The 22,364-nt window shown below is 37.9% G+C and overlaps 3 protein-coding genes and 1 non-coding gene across 10 annotated transcripts; 1 reads left to right on the top strand and 3 right to left on the bottom strand.

The window, feature by feature from the left end:
• The first annotated feature begins 647 nt into the window (after nucleotides 1–647).
• On the top strand, nucleotides 648–5,603 carry LOC113712407 (uncharacterized). Of its 3 annotated transcripts, XM_027235822.2 has the most exons (6): nucleotides 1,802–2,070; nucleotides 2,442–2,669; nucleotides 2,762–2,925; nucleotides 3,089–4,484; nucleotides 4,624–4,770; nucleotides 4,897–5,603. In XM_027235822.2, the coding sequence occupies exons 3-6, from the start codon at nucleotides 2,872–2,874 to the stop codon at nucleotides 5,391–5,393; spliced, it is 2,094 nt and encodes a 697-aa protein (XP_027091623.1). In that variant the 5' UTR covers nucleotides 1,802–2,070; nucleotides 2,442–2,669; nucleotides 2,762–2,871; the 3' UTR covers nucleotides 5,394–5,603. The 3 variants fall into 3 exon arrangements, with proteins under 3 accessions (XP_071924302.1, XP_027091623.1, XP_027091622.1); XM_072068201.1 differs by lacking the exon at nucleotides 1,802–2,070 and adding an exon at nucleotides 648–902 and having other exon boundaries at nucleotides 2,442–2,925; XM_027235821.2 differs by having other exon boundaries at nucleotides 2,442–2,925.
• A 957-nt stretch (nucleotides 5,604–6,560) lies between these two features.
• On the bottom strand, nucleotides 6,561–8,303 carry LOC113711891 (protein WHAT'S THIS FACTOR 1 homolog, chloroplastic-like). Its single transcript, XM_027235124.2, has one exon. The coding sequence runs from the start codon at nucleotides 8,156–8,158 to the stop codon at nucleotides 6,917–6,919; it is 1,242 nt and encodes a 413-aa protein (XP_027090925.1). The 5' UTR covers nucleotides 8,159–8,303; the 3' UTR covers nucleotides 6,561–6,916.
• A 31-nt stretch (nucleotides 8,304–8,334) lies between these two features.
• Nucleotides 8,335–8,427, bottom strand: TRNAY-GUA (transfer RNA tyrosine (anticodon GUA)). Its single transcript has 2 exons — nucleotides 8,391–8,427; nucleotides 8,335–8,370 (listed from the first exon to the last, which is right to left on the bottom strand). It is a non-coding gene; the product is annotated as a tRNA-Tyr (tRNA).
• A 5,016-nt stretch (nucleotides 8,428–13,443) lies between these two features.
• LOC113711005 (probable pectin methyltransferase QUA2) lies at nucleotides 13,444–20,478 on the bottom strand. 5 transcript variants are annotated; one of them, XM_027234122.2, is made up of 10 exons: nucleotides 19,940–20,474; nucleotides 19,713–19,854; nucleotides 18,673–19,403; nucleotides 18,432–18,564; nucleotides 17,454–17,694; nucleotides 15,904–16,129; nucleotides 15,527–15,702; nucleotides 15,025–15,328; nucleotides 14,360–14,498; nucleotides 13,444–13,985 (listed from the first exon to the last, which is right to left on the bottom strand). In XM_027234122.2, the coding sequence occupies exons 3-10, from the start codon at nucleotides 19,383–19,385 to the stop codon at nucleotides 13,827–13,829; spliced, it is 2,091 nt and encodes a 696-aa protein (XP_027089923.2). In that variant the 5' UTR covers nucleotides 19,386–19,403; nucleotides 19,713–19,854; nucleotides 19,940–20,474; the 3' UTR covers nucleotides 13,444–13,826. The 5 variants fall into 5 exon arrangements, 4 of the variants coding, with proteins under 4 accessions (XP_027089923.2, XP_071924303.1, XP_027089924.2 ...); XM_072068202.1 differs by having other exon boundaries at nucleotides 18,673–19,393; XR_003453059.2 differs by lacking the exon at nucleotides 19,713–19,854 and having other exon boundaries at nucleotides 14,360–14,772; nucleotides 19,940–20,478.
• Between the last annotated feature and the right edge of the window lie 1,886 nt (nucleotides 20,479–22,364).

The following is a 22,364-nucleotide window of genomic DNA, read 5'->3' as shown; positions in this document are numbered from 1 at the left end:
AACTGGTGGAATGGAATCAAGGACTTGCAATCAACAAACAGAGAAAAAAAAAATCGTAAGTAGTATATATATCAATCACAGCAAAACTTCTGCACGCTGCTATCATTTCCCGAAATTCATCAAACACATTATTCTGAATCGTGGCCGGAGCTACACCACATATTCAAAGGTCTTGCTGGTTTCCTTCCTTGCAATTTGCATCAAATGATGATTATGACACCTAATAACCAAGACAACCTCATTTGACTCGCCCATGTTGCATGAAACAGGATGATCAATAAGTTTGCCCGCAAGAATTAGCTGGTTTCTGATTGGAGGGACCATAATGCATCAGTCAAATTTGGGTTATACATGTACGGTCCATTGGCGTTTGTACGTCTCAAACGTTGCCAAATTTTGCTTGTCAAACTTGTCTAAAGCTGACAACTACATCGTGCCAGTTTTAGTTGTACGTCAAATGTAGGTTTGTTCGTACGCCGTCCGTAGGATTATTTTACAGGCATGATGGAGATAAAGTGACGGAGAGATCGGCGGTCAGAAAAACAGTTAAAACTCCAACAGCTGACCTATCTGCCATCCACGCGTCCCCGCACTTAGATTTGTTGTTAAATCTTGCTGACAATAATCGTTGAATGATGTGATTGTTGACAACAATGAGACAATGCAAATCCCAATCCCCCGTGGCCTTCGCAAATTTTCTGCTGCTCTGTTACAGCTATGATTATTACACCAGGGTATTTGTGCCTTCTTCTTTTTCTTTCTTCTTTACCCTTTTCCAGGTCGGGCAAAGAGGAGCCTCGAAATTTTTCATGGGATAGTGGAAAATGGTAAAATCGGCCCCTCTTCGAGAGAGGAGAATTGGAACCCTGTATTCTGCCGGTAACTATTGATTCTATCTGCTGGTAACTCCTCTTGACATCAATCACGGGTATTATGACTATATTTCTTTTGTCCAATATCTTTCTGCTCATGAGACAATGAGAATCTGAATCTTATTCTAGACGAGTAATTAGGCTCTTTAATTTCCAGGCACCAATGGCAAGAAACTGTAGACTCTGTTGAGATAAAATGGGATTCTGCTGTTTTTTTTTTTTTTTTTGGATTGCATCAACTGAATGATCATTTTTAACTTTTATACTATGCATTTTTTTCTTTTCAATAAAACATCATACCTTTTATTGTTCTGCGCTAATTCATAGTATTATACTTCGGAGAAGAATTGCCAATATAAACTATTCTTGAAAACTTCTTTCTTTCTTGTACATCTCTTTTGATGTTGTATATGTTTTAACAGAACCCAGTTTGTAATAGAAGCTTAGATATTCAACTTAAACCATAGAAGATTAAAGCCATTAAGCGAGTTTAGCTTTCTTTGGGAAAAGCAATCCCATAATCGTGATTAGGACCGTTAATGACCGTTAATGAAGCATCGATATCACTTTGTAGAAAGGGTGAAAAAAATAGTGGCAGCAGCAGCTAGGAAGACGAGTACGAGGCCAAAAGGAAATAGGAGATTACAAACCTTAATTAGCGCAAGACTGCGGTTGAAACAGAAGCATTCTTTAGGTCAATAATTGACAAAATGAGAGCAATATAAAAAAAAAGGCAATAATTGCAAGTGGTTAAGGTTAGCCATCAAATCAAGCTCCAGTTTCTGCTTTCTTAATTATGAATTATCAAAAGATGATTACACTAGAACTCAAGAAATAATTTAGTAAAAAAGGGTCTATCATACCCAAAAAAAACAATAAAAAAGCAGGCACAAGGGACCGTGTTGGTTGCGCGTACTTGGCTTCCCATCCTACCTATTTCTAGTCTTTTTCCAGCTTTACTTCTCCATTCACTTCCAACCCTTTTCCTCACTTTCTCGTAATTCTCCTACCCAGCCAGCCACACACACACACACACACACACAAAAGAAGATACGCATGGACATAGATTAATGGACATAGCAAATAAGGCTTATTTCTTGCGTATGATATTTATTACACTGTTCTAGACAATTAACTTATTCAGATTAAGAAGGTTGTGCAACTGAGGCCTAAAACTGGCAAACTTTTTCTTCAACGGGTAAACTAATGATTTTATTCTTGCGCTTTTCTACTTCTGCCTCCTTTTCGGCTTTGTTAAGATTTCTATCCTGTTTGTGTGCCAAAAGGTCGTTTAAAATTGTATGGTTTCTTTGTTCATAAGCTAGATACAGAACCTCAGGTATCAAGGATCTATGTTTCGCTTTCTTTACTAACGTTACCTTAATTTACCAACTCCAAGGTTGCTCTTTTGCATTCTTGTCTCTTGCTTTCTTTACAGTAAGAGCATCAAATGTTTGTTAAATCCTAGGTTGTTCAAATTTCAGATGTGTGTAGGTTGAACTTTTGTGGTTGGGGTTCTTGAATTTTCTTTAAATGGGGTGCTTATTGTTGTGAATTTTTTATATGCAGGACCAGGATTACTTGCTGTGAAGCTTCTACAGAGAAGCTGCAGGGTCTAGCACTCTGGCCTACCCTCAATTGGAATTTCGCTGCTCCTTGAGATGGGTTAGGGATGAAGCAAGAAAGGCAGGACTTGATTCTTCATTCCTTGGATATCTTTATTCTTCTTTGGATTCAACAGATTGGACTCTATCATTGCTTTGGCAGCTGCCTATTGATTATGGCTAATAAGAACCGGTGTGAATTTTGACTGTCAAGAATTCTTCTTTTTATTTCTATCAATCTGCTTAAGGCTCATTGTATTCCAAGATGTAAGATCTTTTCTTCAGTTAATTTTAAGGCACCGGTAGAAGAATTAGTAGAAGGAAACAGCAGATATATTGAAGGAGGGACATCTCTGGTTTTTTGTATATATATTGAAGAGGACTTACTTTTCAGAATGGCTTGGCGCATTTTCTTTTGTGGGCTTGTTGGGAGTTCTAAGAAAGTTAAGGTGAGAACAATGAACTAAATATAGGGAATATCATCTACAGCTCCTTCTGGGGGTTTCGTTGCTTAATTCAGTTTGAAGATTGTTCAGCTTACAGTTTTTCTCCCCTTACCCAATTTTTTGTCTGCTCACTTCGTTTTTGTTACATGTGGCTTGTTGCCTGTAGGGAGGAAATAAATCTCCAGAAACAGCTGATAATGGAAAGGGACTTAAAACTTTACATGTAAAGATCGAGGCACCCTCTAAATCTTCTGAAAATGACCAGGTGAGATCAACTTCTTTCAACCTTCCAGTACCTTTTGCCGTTCCTGGAGCTGCGAGGTGTAAGGTCAAGGTAATGAATCATGAGAGTCCTGTTGGGAGAGAAACTGAAGATGTAGCTTATGAGGGGGAAGATGAGGATGACGAAAATTTGTCGATGAGGCGGGAAAACTCTGATCTTGATCTTCAAGCTCATGCTGGCTGCTCAAATGAAGAGGCCGATCGACTTGTTAAAGAGATGAATCTTTACAACACTTTTGGCACAGATTTGAGCAACCAGTGTGAGAGAACTGAAAAAGATATAGAGGCTAGGGAGATTTCAAAAAGTGGACACCTAAGTGATCCAGGAATTGGTAAAGCTGCGTTTTGGGCTTCCCCGAAGCTTGTGCGGTCCTGCTCTGACTTGGGAACTAGGGGTATGCTCAACAAAGTGGCTGCACAGTTGCCTCCTACAAAAGCTCAATCTTATGAAGAATTGCAAAAATTAGCTGAGAAATTGAACGAAGAAGTTCTTCAAGTGAATCCAGCAAGTCCACTTTCTGTGAGGACACGTTGTAGTGCTGACAGGGTGATCCTGAAGAAGCATTCATCGAGTAAAATACTACCTTCTAGAAGTCGAAAATTGTGGTGGAAACTGTTCCTTTGGAGCCATAGAAATCTCCACAGAGTAGAGGTTTCTAGACCACCTCCACTTTTGTTAAATCCGGCCTTGAACCAGCAAGGAGGCTACTGTTCAGATACTCTAGAACCAACAAGAGCTGTAGACTTGAGCAAAGTGGAATCACCTAATTTGTTTACTGAAGAGCGTTTGAAAAATGTCATCTGTGACAATGACGACCAGAGTTGGGATGGCTTTCATGGAGTGTCTGGTTTGTTGCCACAAAATCAGTGGGTTGCTTTCCCTGGGGAATCTTCCACGATGGCAAGAGCGGATGAGTGGCCACTGAATCAATGGGTTGATTTCCCTGGGGCGTCTTCCAGGATGTCAAGAGTTGATGAATGGGTGAAAGGGCTTTTGGTGCAAACTCCTGTCCCAGTTGAGAAAGATGATCAAACTGAAGATAAAACTGATCTCGTAGGCACTCCAGAAGCTGGAAGATCACCAAGGAGGAGTTCATCTCCTGTGCTCCCGCATCCAACTTTTAACGTCCCAGAGGAGATCGCGCATGCCAACAGTGTCATACAATCTCTGAACTCTTCCTCAAAAGTTGCTCATATTGTGGGAATTGGACTAAAAGTGGTTCCCCACCTCTCGAGCTTCAATAGTCTTCGATCTGTTAACTTATCTGGCAACTTAATAGGTATGCATTCAGGTTAATATGGAAATCCTTCTCTTTTTTGTTCTTGTGGTAGTTATCCTCTTTTCTCTGCTTAAAGAGCTGAGTGCTAAATTAAGAATTAGGAACCACGTAATAATTAGACTTCAACTTCATTTTGCAGTTCATGTAGCTCCAGGGTCACTGCCAAAGGGTCTCCATACTCTCAACTTGTCCAAAAACAAGATCAGCACAATTGATGGTCTTAGAGAATTAACCCGATTGCGGGTGCTTGATTTGAGTTACAACCGAATCTCAAGAATTGGGCAAGGCAAGTACCTCTTTTTCCAAAGTTAAACCAAGTCTCAGTTTATCTAACCCACCCAAGTAGATAATATGACACCCTCCACTAGATTTCATACTACTGATGAAGCAGTTTCACATATGGTGGCATCAGGTTTGTCAAATTGTACGCTTATCAAGGAGCTCTATCTTGCTGGAAACAAGATAAGTGATGTGGAGGGACTGCATAGGCTCTTGAAGCTGACAGTTCTGGACTTGAGCTTCAACAAGATAACTACATCAAAAGCACTTGGCCAGCTTGTGGCCAATTACAACTCCCTGCTTGCTTTAAATCTACTAGGAAATCCAATTCAGACTAATATTGGTGATGATCAGCTACGGAAAACTGTCTGCAGTATTCTCTCAAAGTTAGCTTTTCTCAACAAGCAGCCTATCAATCCTCAAAAAGCACGGGAGGTAGGCAAAGAAGGCATTGCTAAAGTTGCCCTCGGCAACAGCAGTTGGAGTTCTCGTAAAAAAGCAGCAAGGAAAGTGACCCAAGGGGGTTCATCTTCCTCTGGTGTTCATAGGAGCAGTGCAAGTGTTGCGTATAAAAACAGGCACAAGTCAAAAAGCCGCATACAGTCTCATCCTACCACAAAGGCCAAGTGAATCCTGCATCTTCACTCTGTTATATCCTTGTCTAGCCAGGTTATCCAAAAATGCCCTCTCTTCCGGTGGGCAACATTGAGAGCTTGAGGTTTCTTTTTCATTTTGTTTCGAGTTGGAGTGTTTGATGTTACCAACCAGGTGTTTTGCTTATGTTGTCTGGATCCTTTTTTTTTCCCTTTTCATGTTTATGGTCATTGAGTATCTTGACTATTTTGTCTGTCTGTTAAGCTCGATTTGTTTCTAAAGAATCTGATCTTCAGAATGATTGGCATCGCAAGGGTGGCAGGAATGGCTGCTTTTTATTCAGTTGACGTTACAAGAATGCCATTGCCATTTTAGAAAAGTTTGCACGCTAATAATACGTTTCACAAAGAAACTAGATGGCATGTCAGGCTAGTAGGAGCTGATACCTTGAGCTAAAAATTAAACAGCAGCATACAAGGTGAGCTTAATTCAGGAAAATTTGCAATCTGGTATAAGACCTCTAGCCTCCAGTAATGCTTCGGTGCATAGTGGTCAACTTCTAAGTGATACTAAAATTGTGTAGTATGACTACAGTGGACTAAACTCTGTTCTTTGGCTGTAATTCGGATTCCTTTGACTAGTGTCTGGGTTCACAGAAAATGGTGACCAATCCGATTACACCTTGCGTATATGCAACAACTAGGGGTTTCCCTCTTCTCTTCCCAGATAGGCCTGTGCTTCTGCAGAACTAACAGAAAGGTGCTTTTATCACTGATAAATGGAGCAAACATACTCAATCATAATACAGACCTGTATGCGTCTGAGCCAAGATTAGTGATCAGTACAAATTATGTACTAATAGAAACTCGATCTATTTCTATTCATACTTACAAAAACACAATTACCATGCTTTAGAAGCTCTGCTTCCCACATGGCCTGACGAAGATCAAGAATGCAATCATATCAAATGACTCGTATCAGAACCAACAACACTACCGTACAACTATCTTACATTGAGAAAATTAGTTATCTTAGTCAAAATGTTCATTGGCAACAGAAACTAGCAAGAGTTAGATGATAAGATAATCATTGCATTAGGATGTGAAAATTGATTCACCATGAAGATCATATTTCATGCGGAAATATTCTATTCACGTAGAGAAACCATATTCTTCACAATTAAATAAATTCATAGGCATGAACTCATGAAAAGTAGAAACAAGATTCGTATTCAAACTAGTGCAAATTATACACATGATCAAGTCTCTACATCTTCTAAAGACTAAAGACCGAGACTTTTAATCAATCAGTGACTTTAAAATACAAAAAATCAACTTGAAAATAATCAGCATGCAGTGCCCAGTAGATTAGCACAGGGAAGCAGCTGCATAAGTTGCCAAGTTCAAGTCTAAAGTACCTAAGAAGTTCATACTGAACTGTTGCCTCTGTCTGCCCATTTTCCTTTCATTTGTTTTCCTTGTTGAGATACTTGATATTGTTGGTATCATCTCTCTCATTCAGGCAAAACCCGCTTCATGCTCAAATTCTCTACTGCAACTTCATTTCTTACTCCCATCATCACTTGATCCCAAATCTTTCATTTCTGCACATCTATACAACTTCTCATTGAATACCAACTGGGGATCCTTCTTGATCAATACACCATCCTCCCCATAAGCATCCTTCAGAAAAACACACCAATTCATCTCTGTCCCAGCCAAATAAAATGTTCTCGGCTGCTTCAGAAGCATCTGATAAGTATGTTTAGTAAGACTAAACTCCTCCTTAAACTCCACAATGTTATGTATATAAGCCCTCTTCTCCAATGTCAAGCTCAAGAACTCATGAATCACTCCAACCCTATACTTCTCAGCCTCCAAAGTCCATAAATCAAACTTACTCCCATCGGAATAAGGTGATACCAATGGCAAAGTATTCAACATATTCAACTTCCTCTCATCATCCTCATCTAAATCCAATGCCTTCCCATGTTTCACCGCGAATTTAAACGCCTTCTTAACCTTATCCTCATCTATCATAAACTCCTTCTGCAACGCACTAACTGCCAATGTAGGATCCCAATTCACAAGTTCAAGCACCCTTTTACCATCTTCCTCAACAACAACCTTAAAGTGCTCGGGAAACCTCACCACTCTATCTCGAAAATCATCCGGGATCCCAAACAAAAGCCTGTTATGATGAATTTTACTCAAGGAGATCTTCTTATTAACCGACATCATCAACAATTTTCTGACCACATTCACTCTCTCAACTTCCATTTGATCCATGATTTTGCGCTCCTCGAGCAACAGTCCCTCCATAAATTCACTAAAACCAATCCACATTTTATTATCCGTGTGGCGGTAAACATCGAAAAGTAAAGGGTGATTTTGGATAAATTTCGAGACTTTTCGGCCGCGGGGGAAGCCCAGTTGCTGGTGTAGTTTTCCTGCCTCGTCGAGGAGGAGGACTTGTTGGGGTTGTTTGGAGAGATATTCCTTGGTTTTTGTTAAAAATCTGAAGTGGGCATCGCGGTGGAGGATGTTTTCCAGGTGGGGGCTGAGGTTTGGCTGGGTTTGAACAAGTTTGGTTCGCGGGCTTTCTTTTTTCTTGCGTTTTTTCTTGAATTTTTTGGGGGTTTTTGTTACTAGAAATGAGGTGGAGAAATGGTGGAAGTTGAAGAAAGAAAATATGTGAGGTTTTGAGTAGGGGTTTAGGAGGGTTTTGAAGAGAGGAAGTTTGGAGTGGGTTGTTTTAGTAGCGGTGGTGAGGGTGGAAAGAAGGTGTTGCCAGAGGGTCATGGGCGGCGGCGGGAGGGTTTTGTGCTGGTGTGAGGTGATGGTGACACCGTGACAGGGTGGTTTGATGTGCAATGGTCTATGGTGTCCCAATGGTCAGAAAGGGGAAAATACGAAAATGAAAGAAAGGAAGGAAATTAAAGGATGCAAAACAAATGTGAAGAAAAAATATGACTCTGTCCGACCTGCCGGATTCGAACCAGCGACCTAAGGATTGCCATGTATGATGTAACCACTACAGTCCTCCGCTCTACCAACTGAGCTAAGGTCGGTTATGAAATCTTGCCTCCACCAAACAAATTAAAGTTAATTATGTTAGTTGGATAGATTTTATTAATAGTTAGATGGCTAATAGGAGCTGATATACAAAATAAGGGGCCTGTTTGGAACCTGAGTTTTTTGGGAGTTTGTCTAAAACTTTACTGTAGATCACTGTAGAAGTAGTAGAAAAAACTTTTTACTGATAGTTTTCTAAAAACTTTACTGTACCGATTTTTTAAATTTTTTAACAAAATTTTTTTTAGGTGTTAAATATTAACTTCCCTCCCTAATTTTTTTTTCCCTTTATCCAAAAATTGTGACCTATATTACTGTATCAAAATTAGGATTACATTTTTGTCAACCCGGAAGCCAAGTTGCTTTCCACCTAGAAGCCAACTTCGCCTTTTTCACTTCATTTGGTCATCTTTGCCTCCATGTCCAATATGTACAAATGAAAAATAACAAAATAACTCAAACAAATAATATAAATGTATAATCACACCAAAATGATATACAATACCAAAACATTGTAAAGAGTATAATAAAATGTACTTAAATTAACTAATAAAATGTATTTAAAAATACGTAAAATAAACCCTTATCAGTATCCGTTAACCCAACATTGACCAGAAGGCTTAAATTTTACAGTACCAAATATTCATCCCAAATATTCAAAAAAAAAGTGTCATATTATACAATTGAGAGCAAGTTCGGGCCCGTGGAAATCAAGCGTGGCAACCATATACTACTCATTTCGGTGAAGGTACATGTGATCAGCCATTGCATTTCGGTATTCCTTCCAATCATGGAGTGCTTCTGGAGTGACGTGTAATTGTGGCATTTGAGCTCCCTCGGTACCTCCGTCATCCATATTAATTGGTGATGCAAAGCTGTAAATCGTTCTCTCCACACTCGGACCAAGCAGTCGTAACAGAAACAGGAAGTTTGAGTTTTCCGACTGTGAATTAAAGTGAAAATTAGTCCTTAGCAAAAGCTACCAAAAAAATACATGCAAGTGAAAGTCAAAATACCCCGAAACAAACCTCTAGAAATGGATCTAGTGCGCGGCGGCATAAACCCGTTAACAATGTAAGAATGAATGTATGCCTATATCTCAAATTAATTTTTTTTTGTCAAACTATATCTCAAATTAATTAGAATGCAGCAAAATTACCAACCTCTATATAGAACAGAAAAAAACATGCAAGGAATAAATGAAAAACCATCCACTTTACTAAGCAAACAGTAGAATTTGAACTAATTCCGCTAACTCCCTATTTCACCTAAATCATGAAGGCATGAAAACTTTACTACTACTCATGAATTAATTTGTCAAAGCCTCAATAAGCACACAATTTAAGTGAAAAGTCTTTAGAAAGGAATCCTTCTAGTTTGGGTTGCAAACCCAAGAAACATAAATAATTATAGTAAATAATAAATAAATTAAACAAGACACTGAGAAATAAATGATTTCTAGTTTGGGCGAGTGTTCTGAAGTTATACCAGTCACCACATTGCAAATAAATGATACTAGTAAAAACTAAAGGATGTAAGTTGAAGGATACTCAAGTGAGTATGCAAATTTCATAGGTAGATAGGAACGTGGTGGCTTGTATAGTTCACCAACTCATCTTCAAATTGGCATCCCTATCTACCCTTTGCGTTCTTATTACAGAGCAAGAAATAATTGATTGATTTAGGTATAATAAATAGTTAGGTAAAATAAATAGTTTGCCTAATCAACGCCCTCGTTTAATTGGGACCTCAACCCTTCTATTTTTTTCAAAGTAAATAGAAGGAGCGACAACAAGCAGGAGTATACACTACTGATGGAAAGTGTGTATCAAGCGCTTCGAAACTAATTAGAAAAATCAGAACTCTATTAAAAATTTGTTTTTCTTAGTTATTAGTCTCCAAGAAATTTCAATCATAAAAAATGAATTTTTTTTATTCAGTACTATTAGGACTTCATTAATGTACCTAAATTCTTTTAAATTTACACACAAACAATTAAATTCATTATCCATTGGCAATCTCATTATTCAAGTTCATTCGTCTAAAAAATCATTGTCCAAGGCTTGTCTTTATCAAACTTAATATTGTCAAACTAATCTTAAAAAAGAAAAACTATTTCCAAAACCTCACAATTGCCGGGAAATTCACCAATCAAGCAAAATAAACGCTTTCAACAATAGCAAAGACAGCAAGAATAACAAGAACAAGTAACCCAAGGGACTCCTCAGCTGAACCTCATATCCCACCAAGACCAATCAAAGCCTTTAAAACTCCTTCAAATACTTGCTCAATCTTGGCCCGGAGCAACAGAGCAACACAGAGCAATCAATTATGTGAAAAACCTTTAATCAACGCAGCACCCAAATTAATTCTCACAGACCAATGTTAAAGAATTAATTAACACATTACCCAAATTAATCAACACAGAGCTTTACCCTCTGTCCAAACTTGAGACCAAGTGTAACATTCCAATGGAGGGCAATTAACTGGACGAGGGGCCTGGACGGTTGTCAGAGACAACCGTCCCAGGCAGTTCACGGCTTGGACCAAGTACTCAAAAATTTGTGCGGCTCAGATCACGTCTTGTAACTCGATTTTCACGCCGTGTGGGACCCACAAAAATGTTGTTTTATTTTACTCGCTGTTGTTCAATTGTTACACCTTGTACAGATGATATTACACCATGTACAAATGGTGTTACACCTTCCGGAGCGGTTGTCAACATCACCATGTACAAATGGTGTGTTACACCTTCCGGAGCGGTTGTCTTATTCGCTGTTGTTCAATTGTTACACCTTGTACAGATGATGTTACACCATGTACAAATGGTGTTACACCTTCCGGAGCGGTTGTCAACATCACCATGTACAAATGGTGTGTTACACCTTCCGGAGCGGTTGTTCTGACAACCACTCCAGCCCCGCGTCCCAATTAACTCAGCCTTTCTCCAAATGTTGGCTTATTTAATACCAAAACAATAAAGAATCAATTAGCGCAGCACGCCATACAAAGTGACTAATCAACAAAAAAAAAATCCCAAAAATTGCTTCTGGAATGCCGCGGTTTCAGAGGCAAAAAATCGATGCGTGCCTTCCTCAAATCTAAGCTACTGGCTGAAGGAAACTTACCTAAATGGAAGCACAGCAGAATTGTGGCAAACGGACTGGCACAGCCGTTTGTCGGAGGAGGAGCAGTTGCGGGGGAGGGGATGAATTTGTTCTTCGCCGAACGTCGAGCCCTAGCTTCTCACGCGTCTACACTGTTGCAATACAGAGCTGCAGCACCAACCCTCACGCCTCACTCCAAGCTCCGATCACTCCACGTCCTATGGCCGAATTGCTCAGGTGAGCCCGCTAACCCGCTGTATAGGCACCGCTTCCGTGAGCTCAAAATCGAGGAAAGTCTTTGCGTATAGGAGGGTACCACTTCTGTCGGGCAAAGTGTTTTGGGGTTTCAAAACAAAAGATGCGACAAAACGACGTCGTTTTGCTGAAAGTTTAACAAGGGAGTGAAAAGTTTTTTGGAAGTTTTTTGGGTTCCTATAGCAAAAGTTGTATAAAAACTAGTAGCAAACAAACTTGCTCTAAAACTTGGGTTCCAAACACCCCCAAGGTGGCTTATCTATCCACTCCTCCAGTATTTGTTTTCAAATTTGCATTCTGGGCAAACTCATCAGCAACTTAGTTTAAATAAAGACAAATTTGGGGATTTTCCCAAGTATCATGGCTAAAGATCCCTTTTTTTTTTTTATACCTGTTCCCTTATTCTCTCCCTACCTAAAATTTGTTAGTCAGGATTTAAACCCTGATCTATCAGGCGGAAGTTCAACTCTCTGACCAGTAATCCCCACTATGGTGGTTAAATAAAGATTTTTGCAAGTTGCTTCAAATGTTCTCGGCTCAAATCTCACTCTCGCTCCCCACTTTTCAAATTTCATCCCTCAATTGTTGGAAAAATTTAAAAAGAAAAAGATTTTTGCAAGTCTTTGGAATCTCAAAATAAAAATTAAACAGGATGTGCCATGGGACCTCTAAAATTTGATTAACCTTAAAAACCCAAATTATTGCATGAGCAATGGAATCTAGGAGGGTGTTTTTTCTTTTTTTTTTTTTTTTTTCCAATTAAAACGAGACAAAAATGGATTAAATAATTGTATATGCAATGCAATATAGGAGAACTTTGGTCTACATAAATCAAAATGGTTGAGAGGAGTTTCATTAACGTTATTTGGCTTGCGAGCGCAAGTAATTAATAGAATTTTATGAAAAAATGTAGAAATAGATTAGAGTACTCTTCAGTAAGGCTGCAAACGAATCGACTTGCGAGCGGTTCGAGTCAAACTCGAGTTGGCTCGAGTCACAATCGAACTCAAAATATTAAACTCGTTAGCTCGCGAGCTCGAGTAGATATATATATATATATATATATATATACATTTTTTTTAATTTTAAGTATATTTTTTTATTTTAATAGTAAAATTATATATATATTCTTAATATTTTATTATTTATTAAGAAAAAATAATTATTTTATTTATTTTTTAAAAATAAAATAATTATTTTTTATTTTTTTCGAGCTCTTGCTCGACTTGAATCAAATTGAACTCGAGCTCGAGTTTTAAATTATCAACTCATCAAACTCGAACCCGATAAAATTAAATCAAGACTCAACTCGATTAAGCCAAAACTCGACTCAACTTAGCTTGTTTGCAACCCTACTGTTCAGCTGTAAAAGCTTTGCGCTTCTAATGGGACTTGAATTGATATCCAATAACCACCACTACTCCGCCCAAACAGAAAGAATTTATTTCCATGCAAAGAAGCGTTCCTTTGAAATTTTTCTTCAGTGGCAAAGGCCTCAAAATAAGATAGAGGGACCAGAGCAAATTGATAGTATAAAACTTTTCACCAAGACAAGACATTCGAGTGAATACATTTAGCAAAGGAAAAGAATGTCCAAACCAAATGAAAGAATGATGTCAAGCGAACGGAGCAGCTGGGCATACTATACAATGACTGAAAAAATCAACTTTGCTTATTCTGCAAATCTTCACATTATAATTTTATCAATGTGGTTGTATGGATGAAATGAGACATCACAAAGAAATTTTTTTTTAAGTATATCCCTATACTTCTCTGAACATGCTGTGCCTCAGGCTGTGTAATTACATGGCCCTATGTTTACCTTACGGCTCCATAGGATTTTGAGGACCTGTGGTTCCTCCCTCCTAAGCAGAAAAATTGTTCCTGCTTTTACTGCATTCTGTTTTTTCTAATCAAAACTTTCAATTCCACCAACTCTGTGGAACTCTACCACAATTCTTGTAGAACTTTACGACGAACATAACTTTGTCTCAAGGTTCGTCTATGAACGTTGGCTTCTTGCCAATCCTGAATTACATTGCCGGCCTCTTTACAAAAGCTTTCTGGCAGATTAGGAGTCGCTCATCACTGTTGTTGTCAACCTCTACCACACGTGCATCCCATTTCAAGAGTGTGGTGAGAGTTCTTGCAGACTCGATTAGGGTAGCCGTGTCTCGTAGTATAACCCAACCCTGCATCACAGCCATCTAGATTAGCTAATGTCAGGAAATGCATGTTAAAAGCCTAGACCTAATCGCAATTGCATTTACAAACCAAGCAGATTACTGGTTACCCAATGAATTAGTTATAGAAAGTCCTTGTAAATAAACTAAAAAGCCCATAGAGCATCCTAGAAAATAATGGATAAAAACCCCTCGATCTCAGAATGTTTACTAGTAGACTTGAAAGCTAACGTATGAAACTAATTATCCACTGGAAACTCGCATAATTAGAAAGGTCAAGGTGACTGCTATTTAAACCGAGTGCCAATATCAGCTACAATTCAATTTCTATCGCTGCTATAATAGTTTGTATAACAAGGAAATATAGTCATAGAGAGACGTACCTCTGGACGAAGTATACGATCCATCTCGATGAACACATCTAGCATTTCACATCTTCGCTTCTCACCAAATTCGAGTGACAAAAGTCCATCTCCATGCACAAGGTCATAAGTTCTTGGGTATGTCGGGAATGCTTCACACCTTGAGGACAAAGAACATAATAAGTAAATCACAGAACTTAGGAAGAAGCATGATAGTGTATTGACTAGGAGAAGAATAATAAGAGCTCCTGAACCAAAATTTTGAAGTCTTAGTCATGTGAGACTTGAGAGGACGTCAAAATTTCTACTATCACTAGTACCGCACAAGCAACTAGGTATCTGTCCAACATTCTGTTATGGAATCCTCTCCTTGCATTAAGGACTACAACAAGAAGGCGAAATACAAATGGGCAAGAAGAACATTTGAGGATTAACTGCAAGTATAAAATTTCAGGGTAAGCTGCAAATATCAATTTGCTAGGAAATCCAATGTCTAAGAAGTCATCGGGTTATATTGAATATGCAATTGAAAGGGTTTCCTCTTTCCACCAATGCATAATAGAAGTCGCAACTAAACTGTACGATAATTCAATGATCATCTTTGTGTTCACTCTGCATGCAACTGACAAATCAACAAGTAAAAGAGGGAAATAATTGCTGCCCAAGAGAAGGGGAGTAGAAATTACCAGTCATGTAAAACACCAACAAATCCCCTATCCAGAATTAAAGGAAGGTGGTTGTTTCCAGTTGTGGGAATCACATTCATGACCCACACAGATTTCTTGGCTTCTAGTAATGCAGCATTGAATCCACCAAAGTGAGCATTCATGTCCAACACATTTCTAACCATGTTAAAAGGTGGAGAAGGATCTTCATCCCCAGGTCTCTTTGGATGATCAGAAAATATTAGTGGTGAGAGAAGAGACCAATAATCCCGAACTGCTGAGTTCCAGTTGAGCGTATCCTCCGCAAAGTCATCTGAATTTAAACCTGATACAGCCAAAATGGATTATATGAAGATCTTCCAAAGAAGGCTACAAATCGAAAATGGCATACAGTCTAAACATCCTTTAAATGATTAGCCATGAACAACCTTGACTGTTTTCATGCACTTTACATCATTTTAATGGTTGCAAACTGCTTCAATAATGGTTGGATTAAGCAGGTAGTAAATGATTATAATCTTACCATGAATTGCAAGTTCATTTGAGTTTAATCTAGTCCTTGCTGGCCATTTAGTCCTTTCTGCAATAGGAATCCATCGCCGGCTCTGAGTCCCTCCAATACATCCCTGAAGCGGTCGATAATAGGGGGATTCAACATCACGGCCCCTGTTGCAGAGAGAGGGACCAGAACCAGATTTCCTGGAAACAAAAGCAATCCCACAAATCCACAACCATCAGTTGAATCCACACTTACACACTGTAAAATTGATATCTTTGGTGAACAAAGCTCATAAGTTGAAAAAATAAATAAATAAACAATTATGCAAGTGTACTTGCATTGATTTCTTACGTAGTAGCATAACAGTTAAATTATGTAAGTGTAATGTATTGATGCCTTACCTAGTAGAATAACAGTTCTTTTTACTAGTCTTTTTCCAAACAACAGTGTCAACTTGCTGTGACAACATATCCCAGCAGAGATTTTTTGCAAAACCATGCACAAAGTTCCATTCTTTCTGGTTCTCTTTTTTGCGAAGGTACTGCTGAGAACTTGTCAGTTGCGAAGTCCAGACAAAATATCCACCAGGCCTTAAAACCCTATCAACTTCAACTAAAAGAATACCATCTGCACCACACAATAACAAGCATGTAACAGTAAGTAACACTCTTCGTATAACAGGGAACTGTTTGAAAGATGGTAATTTGGAACCTTTGAAGGACTCTAATTATGTACTGGAGAATTCCAGAAGGGCAATGGCCAAATGAATCAAAGGGGGCATACATTCTACTTGATCAACTGTAGATTGCAAATATCTGGAGTTCACACTACAGGACAGGTAATGAAAGATATATAGTACGCTCTGCTCAGGTCAGACATCTTAGCAAATTAAGTGATTCTTGCCAATCTAAAACTTCTGTTGCTTTTAGATTCAATTTCAGTATCTATCAATCTAAGCTCCAAAAAGAAGATTGGAATTTTGATGGCCGAGAATACTGCTAAACAACATGAATAAACCTCAAGTACCAGTCTGCTGTCAAAATCATTTACTACTTTTTAGATATTTATACCAGCCTTCAACAGTCAAGCCGGAAAATCAGCAGCATCAACTAAGCTCACCTATATATAGTTTAGAACAAGAGAAGCAGAAAAGCTGCAGCTACCCCATATCTACTAAATATGTGAAAATATTCTCAAGTAAAAAGAAAAAAATGAAAATTGGAAGCCAAAATTCAACTGATCATGATGTCAAATAACTTTTGCAATGAAGCAATTAATTTCCACAGAGATCACTACTGCACTATCCAATTTGTATTAACTCATGCATTCATACGTTAGTGTACTGCCGATAATAATGGGAATTCTTGCCACCTCAGAAGTTATTCCAGGGCTGATTGTCACTATCCAGTGACTGTCATATGTTTTCTAAGATAAAGAGGGTCAGCCTTTGAGAAGGACATGTTTAAGACGCTCAAGTCATCAGACATAAGTGAAAAGCTTCATTCTCTTTCTCAAGTTAGTATATAGTATTTTCTACATCTAGACAGCAAAAGACAAGCAGCAACCATGGAAACTTTTGACTCAATTGATGAACAGTGCTTTCACTAAAGTGGAGCTTGTAGCAATGTTTGCTTTCTGAACTGCAAAAAATAAAAAGTTACAATGCTACGTCTATCAAGAATGTTTTTCAAACATCTTTCTACTAGCAGTCCAACATTGTGTTCCTTTGTTACAATAATCCTTCATTTGACTACTCTGGAACTCTTTCCTAGTATGTATTGTTGACACAATACTGTTCCAAGATATCTTCAGCATATCCATTCCATAACTTTAATAACCTAAAAGTCCCCGATGAACACACAAGGAGTTATCTTGATGTTGTAAAAACAAAAGGTTTAGCATGATGTAGGAAGAACATGCAGGAGAGAAGGACCAACATCATGAAGCCTACCTTTCTGATCCCAATCAATGCCACATCCCGCACAGTGTATCATGTCAAAAGAAAGAGATGGATACGGCAACTGTTTTGAAGTAAATGAACTAATCATTGCAGGAAGACCTCTTTCCAGGGTGAGCTGAACTTGACTGCCAGAAGCTTCATAATTTGCAATGCACATTGTCAACAATTCATAGGAAAAAAGATGTGCCCCAAGGTTACCATAGCCACAGCCTATGTCCAATATAGTTCGAACCTGAAAGTGAAGAACATTTACCATGAAGCTAAATTTTTCGCATACCAAGATGGAACAAAAATAACCAACAATTCTGGCACCACTAGAAGCTATTTGCTACATTCATAATTCACATAAGAAGAACAACCCAAATTCCAGGACCTTAGATCAGAGTATTGTTTGGGTTAGAACAGCTTTATCTAGCTGAGCTAAATCTAAACTGATTCAATACAGAAAAACAACACAAAGCAAAATTCTAATGAAGAGCACTTCCATCAGAACAAAACAACCATGGTGAATAAAGTAACTGCATCTGATGTCCATGAGACCAATGTATGCAACAGATATGCAAAACCAGCAAATACAGAGGAGTACTTCAAATTTGTTCCAAGGGAGGTAAGCTAACAGCCTAACAAAAAACTAGCACAAAGCAAAGTATGCAGGAATTGGAAAATAGACAGGTCTTTTGCAATTTATGGAAACACATATAATGGTCACACTAAAAAGCCATTTGGAAACTTGATCTCATTGAGAATTATGTGCCATCAACTGGCAGATTCCAGGTAAGGATAAATATTAGCTACATAAAAGCAATCCAAGCAAAACAGCCAATGCAATGCTCCAATAGTAAGATCATGCTAGATGGAACTTTCAAGAGGTAGAATGATAAATAAAACTAAATTTTCATCTAGCCAAAGGTGACGAAACCTATAGCAAGGTAATTAAGATTAAGACCACATTAAGCCACAATCACTTACTCCAGATTGTATGAAGTTGGATTCATTTCTTAGCCCAACCATTTCAGCAATTTGGTGAGCATAATCTTCCATGTCATCATACCCAGGAGATGCCGAACGAAAGGATATTTGATCTTCATCATACATCATCATCCTGAAGTGGTTTGACACTGTTAGAATAACTAAATAAAATTCAGGCCTCCAACATAAACAAATGTTCTTTTCTCTCAATAAAAGAGACCAGCATTTCATTTTACCCCACCTTTTGGTCAAACTTCCAGAGGATCGAACCTCCTGTGCAGTAATATTTATATTTGCCACCCAGATAAGATCTCTTCCCCAAGGCCACTGGAGCGGAATCTTGTAATTGACAGGTGGAAGAACCAAACAACTTTGTCTGGAACTTGGCCCACAGTGGCGGTCATATTCATCGCCTGTGGAAATCCCCAAAGCAAGATTTTCTGAAACATTGAAGCAAGGAACATAATTCTCAGACTCTGGAGAACAATACTCCAAATCTTTTAACCTTGTAGAACCAAGAGAAAGCTTTCCAACATCAACCAAGTCAGAAACTAATTGCTGCTGCAGGCGCCTGTACCCTCGATATACTTGACCTCTGGATGAAGTTGTTATTGAGATTGTCCACCAAAAGGATCCAGTAAGAGCAAGAATTACAATTACAACTAAGCTTAACCTCAGCAAAAGCAAAGTGCGCTTATGTCTATTTCTTAGTACTCCAGGACTAAATGGGTCTGAAACAAATCCATTCTCCATTAAACCATGCTTAGAAGATGAATTGTCCGTGAGAAGAAAACGAAAGGGCTGTCTAATGGATAAATAAGTCTGATCAGCATTTGGACTCTTTCTATCAACATCTTCCTTCTCTAATTTATCTTTCATCTGAGAATCATCATCCCAGATACCATGGCTATTCGGTGAAAACCGCCCCCCACCTCGATGGAGAGGCCTTGACATTGTCCCACCTGAAATCCCCTGTAAACAAGTCATACTTTAAAATGCCTTTTGATAAAAATTACTAATAGAGCACTTATTATATCAGGAAACAATAAAACGGCCAAGTGGGAAGCCGAAACAAGATCTAATCCTCTATTTTCAAATTAGATCCACTGACTAACCCGAGAAGAAATATGCCAAAAAATTCAACCTTCGTTTTTGGTAACAATAGTAGCTAAGTAAAACGTCTAGTAGAAATATTGGTTGCATAACTAATAAAACATTAAAACGAGATTATTAAGGGGGTGACAACAAATCCCAAGTACACCAGTATCAATGAGATCTTACCTTACCAAACAAGTAAGAACAATAAAGGTGGTTCAACTATGGTGAACTTCAGCTCGCTTAGTTACTCAAAAACCAATTAAAGCAACTTCAGAAAATCAAATTGAAGGAAAACCCATTAATTTGCATCCATGGAAGTCGCCATCTTTTCAACGAACAAGACAAATATCAGTACAGAACGAATTCTACACGAGCTAAGTTTGCAGAAAGTAAGAATCTTTAGAGAGTACCTTAATGTATCCAACAAGACAGATAAATGAGTAAACACCTCCCAATCTAAGCCCCTGAATTTCAGTCTATTTGTTTCCCCTTCTCTTGCTTGAATTTGCCTCAACTCGAGATTTTGTCCTTTCCCTTCTCTTACCTCACCACCCTCATTTCCTTCCCCTTCTTCTCACCCAGTCTCTCTCTCTCTCTCTCTCTCTCTCTCTCTCTCTCTCACACACACACACACAATACGCAGTAACTCACTCACTCCTTCAGCTTTCAGTCTCTCTCTCCCAATCCAAAATATATCGGTGAATGAATGTACGTATGTATCTATTTGTCTTTCTCTGGAGTCTGGGGTGTGTCTGAAACGCGGGTGGAATTCTTGAGAGAGAGAGGAGCAGAGAGATAGGAAAGCGGAAACTAGCAAGAAAAATAGTAGTGCGTAGAATTGGGGGCTGGCAACTAAAGTACGGTATGGATCCAAATCCAATCACAGGTCACAAAACCATGGCTGGCTCGTGAAGCCAAATAGGCAGCAAGTGCAATACCTATTCCTAGCATGAGATGCCATCATTTGACGAGATTGATTCACGCATCTACTACTATTCACCACATCATTAGAAAACAAAAATTGTTCTCACGTATTAATTTATTATGAAAATTATTAGTATAAAAGTATTTATCTTTTTTTTTTTTTTTACATCTTTTGTAGTAAAATACTAGAGTTTGCTAGTAGTACGGTAGATTTAGCTCAGCTGACCATGCGAGGGGTCGGGCAACTAGTGTTTCAAGCGTTCTAATAGTGGAATAGAATATTATTTAGAATAATTATTATAATATTTTTTGTGACGTAAGGCATGTAAAATAAAAAATTAAATAATAATATTATAAAAAAATAAATTAAAAAATATGTTTATGATACAAATAAAATATTATGTGAAATAATCTTCTATCCAAACACTCTCATATGGTTGCCTACAAAGTTCTACCATTTCATCTAATTCAGCAGTGTGATAAAATCAACTAAAGATTCATCATGTAAATATTTATCACTAAAGAATACGATATTAAATTTGATGAGTATTAAGTTTACACTTTTGAATACTTATTTCTCTACTAGTTTGTATATGCGAAAAAGTAACCTCATCGACGCTTAAAATTTTACCTTGTTTATAAATCCAAGAGTAAATAGTAAAATTGTCACTAAACTATTTAAAATAGCACGTTTCAGACATCAAAACTCATTTTTTTTTAAATTAAAAAAGTGACTTCACTTCTGAAACGAGCCTTTCGAGTAATATTGTCCGATTTAACTAGTAAACCAACAAAAAATGAAAAGCACATTTGACCTGCTGTTGTTGTAAGTTTTCAGGGCTAAAATTCAGTTCTTTTCCGGTTGATTTATCAAAAAATGGCCCAAAAGACCTGTTTTAAGGAGATAAGTAGCCTTTTTTATTAAAAAAAAATTCGATAATTAGACAATGCCGTTTTAAATAATTTAGTAACCATTCTCACCATTTACTCTAAATCGAAACTTGGGTGGTTTATCCTTGACAAAGACGGAGCTTGGGTGAAATTGAAAATTGAAATAGGATTTTCTTGACGAGTATTAAATGGGCACAAATAATTAATTTTTTTTTGACGAGTATTAAATGGGCACAAATAATATGTTTTAGCCCTCGTTCTTAATAGGATTAGTATCAAGAAGCGTGAAATTAAAATTATTAAAGCGCGTATAGAAGCTACCATCAGACAGTTAATCGACGTGGAAACTGTCATTAATGAAGAATTAATCACTGCATTAAATTAAGTACTAACACTAGCATTTATACTAAAAGCCATTAAATTAAATACTGGTAGTAAAACATTGACTGCGGAAACCCATGTGGGATGATATTGACTTCAGGGTGGATCATCAGCATAAATTCAGATGTGGATGCAAAGCTGCATTTGGATTAACGGCTTAGGATAATTAGCTACTAGTGAGTGTGTTTGGATTGTAAGTTATTTGAAATATTTTTACTGTAGCACTTTTTATGATGTGATGTATGTGAGATAAAAAAATAATTGGGAAGATAAAAAGGTGTATTGGAAATTGTAATGGTGATGTCAGTAAATATATTTGGCCAAATAATTGGCTGTCCAAACAAAAGTATTAATCATGTCATGTTACGTAGATCAGTAGTACTAGATCGGGGGCGGCCTAGGGGTGATGGAGATTGGAGACAACGAATGAGGGGATTTTTACGCGAAAATAAATTTCACAAAAATGTCACCAACTGGCGCCGGACTTCCCGCTCCTATGCATGACAACTAATACAACACATATGCGCACACACACACACACGTATGTGCACATGTATGATGTGTTTTTGTTTTGCATGGTAAGTCTTAAATAAATAAACCTTCTACCAAATGAAAAGAGAAAAGGGGAAAAAAAAAAAG

This window comes from Coffea arabica, chromosome 10e, assembly GCF_036785885.1.
Source record: "Coffea arabica cultivar ET-39 chromosome 10e, Coffea Arabica ET-39 HiFi, whole genome shotgun sequence".
In the NCBI taxonomy this organism is placed as follows: domain Eukaryota; kingdom Viridiplantae; phylum Streptophyta; class Magnoliopsida; order Gentianales; family Rubiaceae; genus Coffea; species Coffea arabica.
This window is presented reverse-complemented; position numbering and strand designations above follow the sequence as displayed.